Below are 16,609 nucleotides of genomic sequence, written 5' to 3' on the forward strand. Positions count from 1 at the left end.
TCCGTTGCACTTTTCTCGGCTTTGCCTGGCACACACACGCACAGCACGACACACACACACCACACGCGCGTTAACTATTTTTCCTCGAACATTTCTTAGCGCCTCGCTCTCTTTTCTCCCACGTTGTTGTCTCCCATTTGGTGCGAAACGAACGACTGTGCCAAAGCCCAGAAACTGTCTGGCCTTTTATTTTATATGGCCCGGCCGATTGCGATTTTCCTGCCCACAGAGATAAACCGAAAATCGGAATCGGCAGAAGGCCAAGTGGCGAAAGCAGGCGAAGCAGGCGAAGAGAGCGAACCGCGTTTGCCGGCTGTTGGCGATCAAATGCTCACTGCTCAATGTCTGCCGCAAATCAAGAGCCAAATGCGCGAATTTTATTCGCAGACGTCGGCGTCGGCAGAGGCAGCGGCGGCGGCCGCGGCGCTCTCTCTTTCGCCCGTGTGTTGCCGTTTCTCTCGCACAGTGGCGCCGCCGCCGACAGTGGCACAAAAAGGGGGGCGACACTCCGTCGAGACGCTGCTGCTGCTGCTTCCTGCTTCCTCTTCCTCACCCACATGCACATGCACTCACACAGACGGGCGCAGCGGCAAATGCATATGGGGGTACAGTGGGCCCTTTGTACAGTGAAGGAGGTCAATAGCTTCAAAGTGCTGTAATCTTGTAAGGAAAATTTGACAAGAAAGACATTTTTTGGACTCTGTATATTGAGCCCTTGAATAGTATTATGACGACGATAAAGAAGCTTAAACTAAAGACCCACAAGTTGTAATTTTGTTTGAAAAAAATTCTAAAGCGCCCGGACCACTTCAATTTTTTAAAATCCATCTGAAATATTTTTTTGTATATTTTATTTTTAGATTCTATCCTATCATCTGACTGCTTTAAAATGGGGGTGGCGAAATTGACTTTTTTACGAGAGCATCATAGAGCGATCATAACATAATCTTCTAAAATAATAGAAAGTTGGAAATGTGAAATATTCAATACATTAAATTTTTGTTAAATGACTCGAAAGTTTGAATTTGATCAGTCAGCTCTAAAAGCTAGTTTTTTCTGTTCTTTAACGAGTATCCACTGTATATACATTCCCAGCCATTTCAAGTTCCTTTGTTATAAAACTGCACCACCATTAAACATTCTGCAACAAAAAGCTCGGTACAGTGGTGCACATTAACACACAGCCCGTTTTTCATGAGACATTAAAAACCTTATCAAAAACCTATACAAAACTTTTAGATTATTGGTCTGACTAAGTAAAGATTCGGTCATACGTTTTGAATTTAATCTCGTTCTTGGAATAAAATGTGATTTATACTTAAAAGTTTAATGGAAAACAATTTTGGACGAACTTATGTTAGAAAGGTCGTAATGCTTTTATTAAGAACTACGAATTTGTCATAATTTGACAAAACTTATTTAGCTACGGAGATTAACTTTTCTTGTATAAGTTGTTAATATTGAAATAAGAATTTAATTTAGAGCTCTGATAATTAAAACTACATATATTTCAAACCCTAATTCTATCTTTTGATCTTAATTTTATGAAGCTAAAGGATAACTGCCCACTGTGCTCTCTTTCCATCTTGCTCTCTCTGGCTGCTGCCTTCTGCCGCTCTGCAGCGCTGCCCCCGGTGCATGTGTATGCTTTTTGGCAACACCCCGCCACCCCCCGCCCTCTCGCATCCTGTCTGGGTTGCCCACCTCTCGCACCTTCCCCCTCTCACCTGTCTCCCCGGGCGAATGTCAATGCGCTCGTCTCTCTGCCACTGCTTACGCTTATTGGTGTGTGTGCACTTTTTGCAATGCTGCCCCGCCGCACACACACCACTCGTTGACTCACCTCTCTTCCTCTTTCTTCTTGGGAGTTTGGTTTCTCCATGATTCATCTTAATCTCAAGTCAAGGCTTTGATCGTACACCGAGTATATTTTTCTTATCTTTTTATTCTTTTTTTCTTTTGAGAATTTCACTATGTAGCTTAGGTTGCTAATTACTAAAATTCTTAACTACCAACAAGTACAGACACAGACACGTACAAATACTATAGGCTGGCCTTAAGATCTACTAACGAATATTAAAAAAGTTGAGATAAAAGCTTCTAAAAAACACCATCGTCTAATCGTGGAAAATCTTGATATTCTCATGCATCTTGGTTTAAGAAATATTTTTACAATAATTATTCTACATTAAGGCATATATCGGCTGAGATAAATGCAAACAATAATCATTTCAAAAAGTTAATATCTGATCTTCTTGATCAGCACACCAAATTACAAGAGGCTACCAAGATTGACGAGGATTGGAGATTTGGTTATTAGAAGTCCACCCAAAAATAAAATCTCTGAAATCAGGAATTCGGGGCCAAGGATTCGACATCGTCATCGGCGTCCGCAAAGCATGCTCTGGCATGCTTCCAACCACGTGGTTATGGAGATGCACTCGGTTGGATATTGATAAAAGGCTGCCATCTTAAGCAGGAGTCGTCGATCTTGGGGAAGCTTCCTCTTCGCTTCACCCTCTCCTCGTACTCGTCCAGAACGTCCTAGGAAGAAGCATATTTCAGTTAAAGTATTCCTTGGAGCTTACTCTCCGGACTTACCTGCTTCTTGAGGACTATGTGCTTGCCCTTCCAGTACTTCATCATGCCCAGAGCCTGAAGGGTGCTCACAATGTCATATGAGTAAATCGCCGTTTCCTAAAAAATTTTTTTTTTTAATTATTTGTTTTATCTGAAATATTATTTCTTTTACTATGATTTTTTTTAAATGCAACTAACAACTTTCAAGTGAAATATAAAATGAGTACCACTCACCTGCGATACATCCTTGATAGCGATCGTATTTCCAGAGCGATTGCACAGGTAGTCCAAAAGTACGTCCTTCCAGTACGAGCGGTACGAAATGAGGCCGAGATCGGATAAAGGTTTCTCCGGCGATCCAATTTTTCCCTCCACGCGGGTCAACAGATAGCCTGCAAGTAAGGTCGAAATAGATACGCTATGGTAAAAATAGACCCCAAGAAGTATGCTATAGAGCCGAGTTCCGGCGTATTATTTATGGTGACCAACTTTGGGCCCGCCCTCTGCTTCGTCTGTATGTGTGTGGGTGTATTTTTTAAGTGTGTGCGTGTTGCGTCTAGACAGGATTCCGCAAAGTATTCAAGGGGATCGCTGCGGGGAAATGGTCTCCACATTTAAGCAACGTTCTGGCGTACATTCAACCCAACGCCAGTGTCACCCCGAAAGGACCCACCCCAAAAAAAATTACATTCTGGATTCTAGGGCCGTCTGGCAGCAACAATTCCCGTCTCTAGATAACAACAACCACACAGAGCCGGGGGGAGCGGTGGGTAGAAGGAGCGGCAACAGCAACAATGAGTGCAAGCTAAGTAAATCGACGAGGACGAGAGAGCGAGGACACAACACAAAATCCACTGAGGCAGGCTCGGGAAAAAAACAGTTGGTGGAAGATGAGAAGACACGGAGGAGCTGAGGGAGAGAGGAGCAAAGCCAGAGGGGCTCCATGGGCGTAGCCGTTGTAAAATATCGGTAATGAGTGGGGTACTCAATTCTTCGACAACTTTCCTATTTTATTCCTGATACCACAAAAACGACCATTCAATAATAATATCCAATGTAGTGTAAAATTGTAATGTAGTATTACGTCGAATTGCAATAAATAGCTTTTGTTGGGGGTTAGATAGAGGTTTAAAAATTATGGATTTTAACGTCATTTTTTAAATGACTTAAAACAAAGCTTAAATTAAATACATAACGTTTTTGAAAGTGCTACACCCCCCTTGTTCCACCCCTGACACCAGCTGTGGAGCAACGGGAGAGGAAAATGGTGTAGCAGGACTCACTCAATGGCAGACGGCAGACACAGCTGAGGAGGAACATAGAGAGAACGGGAAAGATAGCAGAAGAAAGGGACAGGGCAGGGGGAAGAATCCTGTTGACTGACTGGACGAGCGCAGGGTTGAACGCACACAAGCAGAGGCAAACGCAGAGCTTCGTTTGCACGGCTAAGCACAGTGGAATGAAAACTTTGGAAAAAGTTATGTTAATAGTCATAATATCTTAGCATGGCCCGTTTTCTCTTCCGCATGTTAAATTTTAACTCGGTGTTAAACCTCGAAAATTTAGGGGAATTCAGAGTTTCGCCTTTAAATCCCAAAACAAAACATCTTAAATGTCTTATCCGTTGAAATGAAATAGAAGGACTGTCTTTATTATGATGCACCAGATACAAAATTTTCAAATAAGAGGTGAATTTAAACATTGGGGATTCATTAAATTCACCTTTAGTATAATATTGACATAACCTGTCTTTTCTTGTTAATAAAGACTCTTCCAGTAATAAGATGATCTCGATTAACTACACAGGAACACAAAATTAAACTTTGTAAAATTTCCACGAACCATTTCAAGTTTTCTATGATATTTGGGTGCTCCTGAGTAAAAGTCCCATACAAAATTATTTTCCATCACCTACAGGTTCCGCGGTATAGCTAAGAATACAAAAAACCGATGTTGGTCGACATTTTGAATTACGTGGCCTATATAATTGGACTAACCTTTATTATTTTCGGTAGGACCTACTCTCAATACATCACGGCATTCCTAAAAAATAGTCCCCATTGTGAACCATTGCCCATGTCTTTGAAATTCGACGCCAAAGTTGAAAATCCCAAAATTGTAGAGATTTTTCTGATGTAAAAACAATTCTGAGGATTAAATCTTGAATGGAAGTAATTTTAACTATTCATTGTATCTATTGTTCATTGTATGCTTTAATTTCGGTTTAAAGCGTTTTCATGAGGACATTTTATTGGATTTTTTATACTAATAAAACCTATTTTTTGATTTCATTATCTACTCCTAAATGTTGTCAAATTTTGAATAAGTCATGGCAACCTCTAGAACTAAGAAACTAAAGTACGTTCACTGAACATACATAGAAAAATGTAAATGTTTACTCCCATTCTGTAGGATGCCTTGACTTTTTTAAAATTTGACAACATTTAGGAGTAGATAATGAAATAAAAAAATCGGTTTTATTAGTCTAATAAATCCAATAAAAAATATTCTCATGAAAACGCTTTAAACCGAAATTAAAGCATACAATGAACAATAGATACAATGAATAGTTAAAATTACTTCCATTCAAGATTTAATCCTCAGAATTGTTTTTACATCAGAAAAATCTCTACAATTTTGGGATTTTCAACTTTGGCGTCGAATTCCAAAGACATGGGCAATGGTTCACAATGGGGACTATTTTTTAGGAATGCCGTGACGTATTGAGAGTAGGTCCTACCGAAAATAATAAAGGTTAGTCCAATTATATAGGCCACGTAATTCAAAATGTGGGCAAACATCGGTTTTTTGTATTCTTAGCTATACCGCGGAACCTTTAGGTGATGGGACATAAGTTTGTATGGGACTTTTACTCAGGATCACCCAATTATCATGGAAAACTAGAAATGGTTCGTGGAAATTTTTGGCTGTGTACCTGTGCTATTCCCATTGTCCCCTATAACCAGATTGGAACCGTCCCACTGTGCGCGCTGTTTTATGCATTTCAAGGGGAGCCCCCTTGTCCTGGTCCTGTCGCGACTTCTGGCCGCAAGAGGGCGTTTTCGGGTGGCACTTTGATTTCTTTGTGCCGCACTTCGTCTCGCTCCTTCCCTTCTTCTTCTTTCTAGCTGCGATAAATCCTGGAGCGGCGAGACGGGCAAGCGGCGTTGGTGCGAGTGAAAAGGGGAGTGTGAGTGGAAACGTCGAGACGACTTTATCGATCCATTTTGATTCGCACATTCGCGCTCTCGCTCGCACGCGCACACTCGTCGCTGACGCAGCAACATTGTTGTTGCATACCCCACAGGCGCTGCGAACGAACAGTAATGAGTTAAAGAATGAAAATCTACGCTAAATGCGCAAAAGAGGACGGCGACTGCAACTTTAACTCAAATTAGCAAGGCTCTAATTATTATTTCTATGTATTTTTTCTTGTTCTTTGGCCAGATACAAGAGTGTCGACAGCAGTGAGTAATGAGCAGCGAGAGAGAAAAAAGCCAAGAGGAAGAGAGTAACCGTTACTCGCTCTTTTGTGCCCGCCAAAGAGGACGACGCCCTTTCATTGTGACCTGTCCTGACCTTTGTTGTCTGCCGCCAACAGTTGTTGTTATTGTTGTTCTTCTGGTGTTGTTGTGTCTGCAAAATTTTATCTACAGTCCAACTTCCATAAGTCGAATATATTAACGGCTCTATTTTAATTCAGATATCGAGTTACAGCGCGTTATTCTCGAAGTCTATGAGGTTTTCTAAAATACTTTTCGAATAATAGAGAGGAAATAATAATTTCGAGTTTGGTCTTTGGGACATCTAAATTCTTCTAAAACAACTTTTTTAAAAAATAAGTGCCACTCAAAGTTGTTCTTAAATAAACTTTATTTGCAGTCTTATTTCAAAATAAAAAAGGTAAAGAAGAATTAATATTATAATCCCGCTTTAACGAAGCATTAGATTAGCATGGTTCACTTTACAGAATTACGACTGTACATGTGTGCTGTTGTGGGTAAGTTGCTTATGCGGGACTCCCAAAAGATAAAAGCAAAAAACTTTAAGCGGCACGTTTCGTATATTTTTGGCAACTCGGGTGAATTTTGTTTGTGGGTTTTTAGAAAGTTTCATTAATTAATGCAGTAGGTGGCAACCCTTGTTCGCCCCTTTAAATTTTGCCCTCTCATTTGCATTTTGCGTGCTGCATTTATTACACCTGGACAGAAATGTTCTATGGCCATCCCGCTCTCACACACGTGGTTTGGATTGTTTGATTTTTGGGGGGCTGGTGGGTAAGTTAACCCCTGCGACAGGGGCCCTGTCTGTCTGCAAGTGTTCCTTCCACCTGCCATGTGCAAAATAACCAATTTCAGTTAATGATGACGAAAATGATTTGTACACCGACCCCTTCGCTAATATGTTTGTATGTATTTTGAACATGAAACAAAACCAAATTAAACCAACAAGCTTTGGAAATAAATTATCGTATCGTGAAATATATTATGTTGCGTACTCTATTTCAACAAAACTAATAACTACGAATTTCAAAAAAACCGTCCACAAAATTGTAAGGGCTATGTATTTATTTATGGTAAAAGATGTTTCGATACCGACCATATATTTTAACCGCCAGTTTATGGATATTTTGCAATTCGTTTATTTATAATTTTTAAATATTGGTTTTTAAAATATGAAAATACTTGAGGCTTTCCACAAAAGTAAACAATATTCAGTCATCAATAGTAACCAAAATGTGGGTTTTAAATCTTTTTACATTTTGTAATAAACCAGATTTTCTTAGGATAGATTAGATTAATCAATTATTTTCTGTGCACCTCACTCGCTCTCTATGCAAATATCTCTCTCCCTCTCTCTCTCTTGACCATTACTCTTTTTGCCGGCCGGCACTTGGTTTTGTGTCTGTGGGCTTTCGCGTGTGCCTGTGTAAGGTCAATGTCGTTTCGCTCGCTCTTTCGTTCGTTCATTACCGCCCAACCCCCCTCGCCCAACTTCACCCCTTTTCAACACCCATGGCATTGCATGTATTGACTTTACATAGACACCGCCGCCGCCTCTGCCGGCTTCTCTGCCAACGTCGACGCCATTGCGAATGTAAATGTATGACTCAAGACTCTCTTTGTCTTTCTCCCCTCTCCCTCACTTCGACGGCAGGGTAATTCCTTCTTTTTTTAATAATTTTTTACTTAGCTACCTTTTTTTTTGGCTGGCTGTGTGTTTTTTATTGTCTTGTCTGTAGACTTGGATTAATTTTAAACAATTTTCGTTGCAGCCGCTTAAAATTACTTATGCGATATGCAGTCTACACCTGTGTGTGTCTACGTTTAATTGATGCAGAAATTGCATGTTCTGCACCTGAAGAAGAAGAAGAGGAAGTGGTGGGGGAAAACTGCAATTGGAAAGCTGAGCCAAAGTCTCTTTCATGTTTGGCTTTTCTCATGCAATGATGATTATATTTCACACACACCTGCACATTCAACACACACACTTATGAGTCAGCGGAAGAAGAGGAGGAACAAAGATTCAATAAAGCCAGGAAATTTTAGTGGCCAATATACTTTTCACTAACAAGCCTCATTTAAGCCCAATTTGAGTGGAATCCCAACCACTCTATCCAATATAATTGATATCATATGATTTTCAGGATCACTTTGGAGTTTGATTTAAAGAATTGCGCAGAAGAGAGTACAGAAGAATACGTCGTTTAAAAGTAATTGGATGGAAAAAATAAACTTTTTGATTGAATCAATAAAACAATAAAGATACTTTCAATGTGATTTAATAATAAGAAGGGCAATGCATTTATGGTTGCCTTAGTTGCTTAAAGCAATTGTACTGAAATTTTCATATCAATCCTTAACAACAAAAATAAAGTAAGCGTAATAAAAGATATTGAAAGAAACTCATGAAATTGTTTTAAACATTAATTAAAGTAGATTGTTCATTTTTCAGTTCTTAAAAATTCACATTAGTTTATAACTTATCAAAAATAAATTAAAGAAATTTGGTTAAGCTTTAACATTTAAAAAGGCAAAATTAAATTAATTAAGTAAAATATAAGTATTTGTGTGAATTTGTAAACATGATATTGGCAAATATTTATTCAAATATTCATTCGATGAATCTCTACAACTTAAGAAAGTGATTTAAAAACCTTTTTTGGTGGGACCATCAGTGTGAAAAAAACCCAATAAAATTAAGACAATAGTAAATAATTCTAGTCCATCACTTTTTAGTGGTAACTGATTTTTAATATAAAAGAACGTTGTTAAAATTTGTAACTTACTGAAATCGATGAGTAATCTCCCGTAACCTTTCCTCTGATATGGCGGCAATGTTAAAATACAGGAAACATTGTAAAAGGAATTCTTCTCCTGCAGGAAAGGAATATGCTGTAAAGATAAGAGTTAAAGTTTAAAATTATTAAATAGAAATAGAAAGAACAAATAAACCAGATATTAATCTGGAGCTACTTAAGAATTCCGTTAATCCAGGTAAAAGTAAGCAAAGGTTAGGCGTACATATTATTAAAATTGAATCAATTACAAACATTCAAGAACAATGACAGACGGAAAAGGAGTGGGAAAATCAAGCGGCGGCGGGATGGGTGAAATCCGTATAGAAAGGTATGGGTAGCTGGGGGAAAACTCTAGAGTTGGGGGATCAGACAGACATTTTCCAGACAAAGGAAGAGGGGAAATGGAGCCTTTGCAAGTGGAGGAGATGATGGCAACATTCATCTGTCGCTTTTGGCTTTTTTCGGCAGTTCAATGACCAGCAAAATTAAATGAATCGATAGACATGGAGCACCAGAGACAGTCAGAGAGAGATGGCGACATCAGCCGGAAAGAGATGGCCAAAATAGCGAGAGAACTGTGCGTAAATATATAGACATACGCACATAGATGCTGCAGGAACAGGACGAGCACCACTAACTGGGGGATCGGGATATATACGCAAGCCAGACCGACTCGTACATGGATATAGCCATGCCAAGCCCTCTCTTCTTCTCACGGTCATTGCCAAAAAAACAATTCCATGAGGAGAAAGCACAGAGAAAAAATATTACTATAATCGTTTTAAAAAAATTATAATCTTCCGGTTAAAAGAAAGGATTTTCTTTTGCATCTACTATAACGATTTTTTACAAAAGATTTAAGTTTTAAAACTATAATAAATCTGTGAAAGCCCTAAATTAGGAGCATAATTAATAAGTTGTGATATACATACATATAAGATTAGGGGCTGTTTTATCTTCCGAACTTCAAATTTAAAGTAGGCTTTATCCCAGAAATCCAATACGTTTTTAAGGTTTAAAACCGTTTTATCTTCCGCATTTTAAATTTTAAGTAAGCTTAATCGCAGAATTCCTACACGTTTTCAAGGTTCAAAGCCTACTTTAAATTTAACAGGCGGTTGAGAAATCGGACCTAAATTAACTAACCAGATATTATAGTTATCTACTATAAATACTATAAAACAAAATATGGGTTTATACTATAAACCTCGATCGAATTGCTTCTTTTCAAAATTAGGGTTTAAAACAAATTTTAAAACTCTCTAAAAAGTGGTTTTAAATGTTTCGAATTTATTTGCTGTGTGTGAGATCTGGAATCTGGCAACAATTCGGAAATTCATTTATGTACTCTGCGGGTTTTTCATTTTGATTTTCCCTTTGTAGTACGCCTGGTTTTTGTTTTCTGAGGTCTGTTTTTTTTTTGCTCGTTTTTCTTTTGTCTGCCTTGATGTCTGGGAACGCAACCACATAGCGGAGCGGAGTCCCTGTTTCCCAATCTGATCCCCCGGTGCCCCCAGATCCCCTACCCCGGATTTCCTTGGCCCGGGCAACCGCTGTTTGTGGAGCAGGCGCAGACGCAGATGCAGAAATTCCCGGACCCGGCCCAGAGGTGCACGACCTCAATCGTGTCCAACGCACATCCCGCAGCATCCGAGCTTCGGAGCAGCGTGCCCAGCCTGCCAATCCGCCTCCCTTCCCCAATCCTCGATGTCTGGCTGCTGTCTGGACCCCATTTCGGAGTCGGGGAGTTGGAGGTTAACTGCAGGACAAAGGATTGCCGAAAATTATCACTGTCAAATTTAAAAGGGGTTGGGTTTTAGCTCGAGTTTATACGCAGCCTAGTTTGAAAATGCAATCTCATGACTTGGGGAATAGTTTTGGGTTTAACAAAAATCTATGCAAAAGGAATTATTATTCATAAATTACTAATTAAGGATTGGGTCTGTCTTGTTCAAAAGATAAAGCTATTTAAGACCTTCAATTTTGTTTTAATTAATTTCTATAATATCCATAAAGTATACTAAAAAAAAGATTAGTTTATGCTTGAATTAAAATTGAATAATAGAGTGATTAAATTTAAAGGCGTTTTAAATTCACATTTAAGCATTTTTCCATCTTTTAACTTCTGGTAATAAACTTAAGACTGGTATATCTAAATAAGTTTATAAATTAAATTTCAAAAAGGTTTTTAATTTTGAAGAAGTATATAAAAATGTCTCATTTCGGTTTTAGGTAGTTACAAAACTATGAATGTCTCCTCACATGAACGTAGTAAATATATGTAAATCTGTAGTATGTGTAGAAACTCCAAAATTCTGACTGACTCGGGATGCTGCGCCAGGGGCATTGAGTGGTCACAAAGGCAGTTCCAAAGAGGGGCAGAATCAGCAGGAGGAGCAGCTGCAGCATCAGCCAACGACATGCGCAATTTGTAACACAAACCCAGTCTCTGCCAGCGCCCAAAAACTTTCTGCATTCTGCAGTAAAACTGCAAACGGGAGGTGGGATCCCGAAACCCTTGAATGTGGATACATCCCCGGCTCGTATATTCCGTATATTCAGGGGAGGTCAAGAAACCGTGGCTGCTTTTTAAAGCCAGGGGAAATGATTCTCTCTCATTTACTCTCCTGGTTTCTCTCTGTCTGTTGCTTATTTACCCGAAAACGTTGACAAAAAAATAAAAATGAAAAAGGGAAAAATCATCTGGTTTTTGGTGGGCATGGTCAAGGCAGGGCCACTGTCTGGATCTGACTACAACCATAAAGTCTGGTTGGCCCGTACATATGTACCGTACATGGGCTGTGGCTGCCTTTCGGAGCCTGGGATGCTCGCCTCTACATTCCTCGCATCCAAATTCCGTCTCCAGACATAAAGGAATCATGCTGGGGAATAACCATAAAGGTTCGGAAATATTATGGCGAAAGATAAAGACTATTAGAATTATAAGCAATTAGGAATCGAAAATGAGTGGTATAAACTTTTCCAGTTTGATTGCAGGAAAGAACCTCGCAAATTGTAATTATTCAATCTAAAGAGATTTAAAAAACTTAATATTTCTTTGCTTCTTTAATCTTTTTGGATAATTATTTTATATCATATTTTAGTAAAAAATAAATAATAATAAATAACGGATAAAGACAGATTATGAATTTTTATGATTTTTTAATTCGGTTAAAGTCGTAAATTAAATTTGTAGTATTGAAAGTGTAATAAAATTTATATTTTCCTTATGACATAGTACAAGTTGTCTATATTCTCAAAATGGAAACAAAGTTCTAGTTTGAAAATAAGATTCAGTAAATTATGATATTTAAGTTTCACAACTAATTACCCATTTTAAACATCGATCAGGATGTTTATTACTATTTACTATTTAAAATAAATACAGTTTGTATATTTGAAGCACTAAAAAATATATCTCTTCACTTACCTTGCTAAAATAACCGACTATGTGACATCCGTCCACATCGGCCAGCGTCATAATGTAGAACAGGAAGGGCTCCACATCGTAGTAGAGGGTTTTGTGATCCAGGAAGAACTTAGCCAGCAGACACAGATGTTGACAGTATTGCTTGTAACGCTTTCCGTCCACTTGCCACACCTGCAGCTTTCCCTTGCGGTATATCTCATCGCCCGGCGGATGCCGCCAGACGCACTTTTCAGCGTGCCGCTTAATGCCAGTCTCTGATTTTTGGTAGCGCAGGCAGAACTCGCAGATATACATTTTGGGTAGGCGGGCGGCGTCGTCGGGATACGGAGATTGGTACCATACCTTCATCTTGTATTTGCCCATGCTGATGTATCTGTGGGTTAAATGAGTTCTTTAATAATTTTCAAAACTAAATTCGGTTGATGATTCTTACTTTATTCCCTTTCCCACAGGCAGATCCTTCAGTTCGTCTTCTATCCTTTCGGAGGCCTGAGCTTGAGCTTCCCGGAACAATTGCAGATCGTAGTCGGGCACCAGGCCAGTCAGATTTGGTTCTCGGTCCTCATCCGTGACGTCTTTTTCCAGCTTAACCTAGGAAATCAAAGTAGCAGGCGTTAGTTAGTAATATTGGTTCTTAATATGTAGTAGAGCCCTGCGTGAATCATTCAATTTTTGTTTTATCATAGTATGCCATGAAATTTCTTATTTGTTTAATTCAATTATATGTTTTTCTAATTCATTTTGAATTGAATGAATACCTTTTATGAATTTTTTAAATTTGCTAGATTTTTTTGTGCTTTCTTTTGAGAACAAAAAGCGTAAAATTTGTAACAAATCAATGTTAACTGCTTAGTAAATAAAATTCAGGCAGATTTAATCACAAAATTATGGCTCTTTCTTATTCAAATGAAATTGTCGTTTGAATTGTTTTGGAATTCATGCCATTCATTCATTCAATTCTATTAAACTTAAAATTCTAATTAATTCATTTATATAAAACAAAAAATTCAAAATAATTAATTGAATCCATTCACGGAGGGCTCTAATATGTAGTAGTCTGTCTAGATATTTTATGTATATATCTTTTAAGATTATTTTGAAATTAAAAGCTCACCTTCGAGTCCAGAAAATTGTTATTGGCCGGCCTAAAGTTAGCTCTGGATTCGCGAATTTTGGCCAGAAATTCGCGCTGCTCAGGCGAGAGCGTCTTGAGATTGGTGTGCTGATTACCGGGGGCCGTGACTATGTTGACGGGCATCTTTAGGCGCTGCTCATTCCTCAGTTTCCTCTCATTAGCCCGCTCTTTGCACTCGGAGGCGGACATGTTGTGGTAAATGGGACAGGCCTCCGGCAGGAAGTGCTTGTCCAAATTGCCACTCAGGTGTCCGGATGAATCGCAGCCCTCGATGGGGCACTTTTTCTCCGTCTGCGTTATCGGTGACACGGGGCGGGATTTAATGGAGCTCAGGACGCCACTGCTAATTCCTATAGACTCCCTTTTCACCTTGCTTTTGCTGGCGTTCAAATTCGAGGGTGCTGGCTTTTTGGCGGGACTTTTGGATACCAGAAGTTTGTCATCTTCTAGGTCTCCGTCGGATTCGGAATCGGTGTCCTGCTTGGGCTGCTGTTTGGTTCTTCGCATGCTGAGCGATCGAGTGAGTTTCCTCATGGGATTCGCCTTGTCTTTTCGCTCCTCTTCGCTGTCGGAGTTTTGGATTTTACTTGGTCCGCTTCTTTTGCCTATAAAGATCATAAAAGTAATTAGCAACAGGTTTATATTTGTTTGATGTGAGGATTCCATCTACCTTTTGCTCCTCCCTTGACTTGCTGCGAGCTGTAGGAGTTGCTGGAATCGCTGCCCTCCGAATCGCTCCCGGAACTGGATTCGTCGCCCGAGTTGGAGCCACTTTCGGATCCCGAACTGCCGTCACTACTGATCGCCGGTCCTCCGCCGTTTTTCTTGGCCGGTGGCAGTTTTCCCCTGATTTGTTTCGGCCTCACCGTGCTGGCCATTTTCAGGGGAACCTTGCGGCCGTTTTTGACAATCTTCATCGAGTCATCCGTGCTGTTCGACGAGGAGGAGAGCGAGGGTCGCTTTCCCTCGCCGTTTTCCAGGGATCTGTTTGTGTTGTTTGCCGGTCGCTGGGGAGGATTGCCGGGTTTGTTGGCTGGATTGTTGCCGGGCTTGTTGGCTGGATTGCTGCTGGGCTTGTTGCCCGTTGAAGGGGGTTTCCTTCTGGCCGACGAGGCAGCAGCTGCCGCTGTTACAGTGGAACTGCCTAGGGAGCGGGCGTTCTTCTTGGCCGGCGGCGCGGTGTTCACCTCCTCATCGTCGTCACTAGAGAGGCGACTTTTCGGGGGATTCACCGGTTTTTTGCTGGAAGATGCTGCTGGGCCCTTGCTTTTCTCCTCCGCCGCCGGAGGAGCAGGCTTTCTTCTCAGTGCATTCCCCGCATTCGTTTGTTGCTGCGTTTGCGTCTGAGATTTGGCGGAGGAATTCGTGGATGGCTTCTCCTCGGGCGTCGCACTGCTGGAATCCGTGTCCGAACTGCTGCCCGTCTCCGAACCGCTTGAGGATCCGCTGGTGGAGGAGCTGCCCGACTCCGAGCTGCTGCTGCCGGACTCCAAGGCCATTTTTGGAGCGCACAGAAAGTATTTAGATTTTCGTACACAAAAACCCCTGTTTTTTTTTATTGTTTTGATTAGAGTGACCAGAGTTGGGGGGCGATAGAAATGCCACGGACTTTGGCGGAAATATCGATAGTTTTACAGCTCATCGTGGGCTAGAGATGGGCAGGGTTAAGGGTGCCCCAGAAATCACTTAGCGCTGAAGACGTGTAAAATTTAAATAAATAAATTAAAGGGTATTCGGTTAAATAAATGAATTAAATGCCTGCCAAACAACTAGCTTGTTGTACAAAAAATATTGTACCCCATCATTTTTTATATCTGATTTTATTTTATTTTTATATAACCGTGTTGTAATATTCCCCGAAATTATTATATACAATACAAACCAACTTTTCATTATGTTTCTTTTTTAATTGAGGACAAAAGTATACAGAAAAAATTCGATGTAAAATAGGGTCAATTCTACCTAATTTCATATCAACAATAAACAGACATGATTTTGACCAAATTTATGATTTAAACATATCAATATGATATTTTATCATATCATATAAAATACCAAATAATATATATTATTTATTAATATTTTGATATAAAATTGACCAGCACATTTCTTTTCTGTGTAATAAGTGAACAAGTAGAAGTTTAATCCTTTGAATCCTTTGGCTAAACTGAGTTGTCAGCCTGGCAAATGAAGTGCATAAGATCAGTGGTGCAAGACAAAACTATCATAATGTTCTCATGTCCATAGATATAAGCACAGTGCTGGCTATCATTGTTGTACTTGGGTTCGTTTTTACGCCACCTTAAATAGGGAGCCTTCTTGCCTGAGGCCAATGAAATAAACTCCCCCTTTTTGGCTAGATCGTTGATACCAGTCCAGTAGTTTGCTTTCTTGAGTTGGCCTGTAATGGCGTTATACTCCTGATCATTTTTAAAGGCTGCGAGATGGCCACCCATCTCAACACACATTTGTTCTGCAGTCCTCCAATTTACAAGGACATTGTGTTCAATGTAGAAATACCGCGAGCCTATCTGTTGATATCTCTGCAGCACGATTTTCCTTTCGATTTCGGCTAGTGTTTTCTGAATGGCTGCTAGCTGGCTCTCGGTCTGCTTTTGTCCAGCTTTCAATTGGCTTTCTAGGGCTGTCTGATTACCTTCTATCCTGTCTAGTCGTTTCTCCAGGTCCTGGACGATGATCTTGGGCTGATAGGATACTTGGATCTGAGTCGCTACTATCGCCTTTTCTATCCGATCTAGTGACTCCTGGGTGTCATTTAACTTCACTTCGCAGGTACTCAAATCCTGCTGCTCGTTTTTAAGGTGATCGATCACTGGCTGTAGTGCCGAAACGCAGAAGGAACTGCATTGATTCTGGGGATCCGTTAATAGACACACGTAGCGCCTACCATCCTGGGCTCCTGTCAAGGACCCATGAAGACCAAGTGCCAGAAATACGCACAGCAATATTGTCGTGGACCTAAACATTGCGGAGAACCGGCGAAGTTAAAACTTGATAAAGCACTGATACCTGAGAATTAATTGGCTGTCTTTTAAAGACCCTGCCATTTAGTTGATAAGCATATTTGATCTTCCTCTTTTTCCACGAAATTTGATATGACACATTTGGTTATCATTTATTGAAGAGCTTAGTCAATATCATT

General features: G+C 40.0%; 2 protein-coding genes across 3 annotated transcripts; both read right to left on the bottom strand.

Annotated features, from left to right (window-relative positions):
* Nucleotides 1-1,927: 1,927 nt before the first annotated feature.
* On the bottom strand, nucleotides 1,928-15,034 carry chm (lysine acetyltransferase chameau). 2 transcript variants are annotated; one of them, XM_017149166.3, is made up of 8 exons: nucleotides 14,117-15,033; nucleotides 13,426-14,051; nucleotides 12,745-12,902; nucleotides 12,312-12,684; nucleotides 8,870-8,975; nucleotides 2,815-2,972; nucleotides 2,602-2,697; nucleotides 1,928-2,544 (listed from the first exon to the last, which is right to left on the bottom strand). In XM_017149166.3, the coding sequence occupies exons 1-8, from the start codon at nucleotides 14,943-14,945 to the stop codon at nucleotides 2,428-2,430; spliced, it is 2,463 nt and encodes an 820-aa protein (XP_017004655.2). In that variant the 5' UTR covers nucleotides 14,946-15,033; the 3' UTR covers nucleotides 1,928-2,427. The 2 variants fall into 2 exon arrangements, with proteins under 2 accessions (XP_017004655.2, XP_070073849.1); XM_070217748.1 differs by lacking the exons at nucleotides 1,928-2,544; nucleotides 2,602-2,697; nucleotides 2,815-2,972; nucleotides 8,870-8,975 and adding an exon at nucleotides 11,338-11,763 and having other exon boundaries at nucleotides 14,117-15,034.
* Nucleotides 15,035-15,573: 539 nt separating this feature from the next.
* LOC108062432 (accessory gland protein Acp29AB) lies at nucleotides 15,574-16,468 on the bottom strand. Its single transcript, XM_017149092.3, has one exon. It carries the CDS (start codon nucleotides 16,431-16,433, stop codon nucleotides 15,609-15,611), a length of 825 nt encoding a protein of 274 aa, XP_017004581.2. The 5' UTR covers nucleotides 16,434-16,468; the 3' UTR covers nucleotides 15,574-15,608.
* Nucleotides 16,469-16,609: the final 141 nt, after the last annotated feature.

This window comes from Drosophila takahashii, chromosome 2L, assembly GCF_030179915.1.
Source record: "Drosophila takahashii strain IR98-3 E-12201 chromosome 2L, DtakHiC1v2, whole genome shotgun sequence".
Lineage (NCBI taxonomy): Eukaryota > Metazoa > Arthropoda > Insecta > Diptera > Drosophilidae > Drosophila > Drosophila takahashii.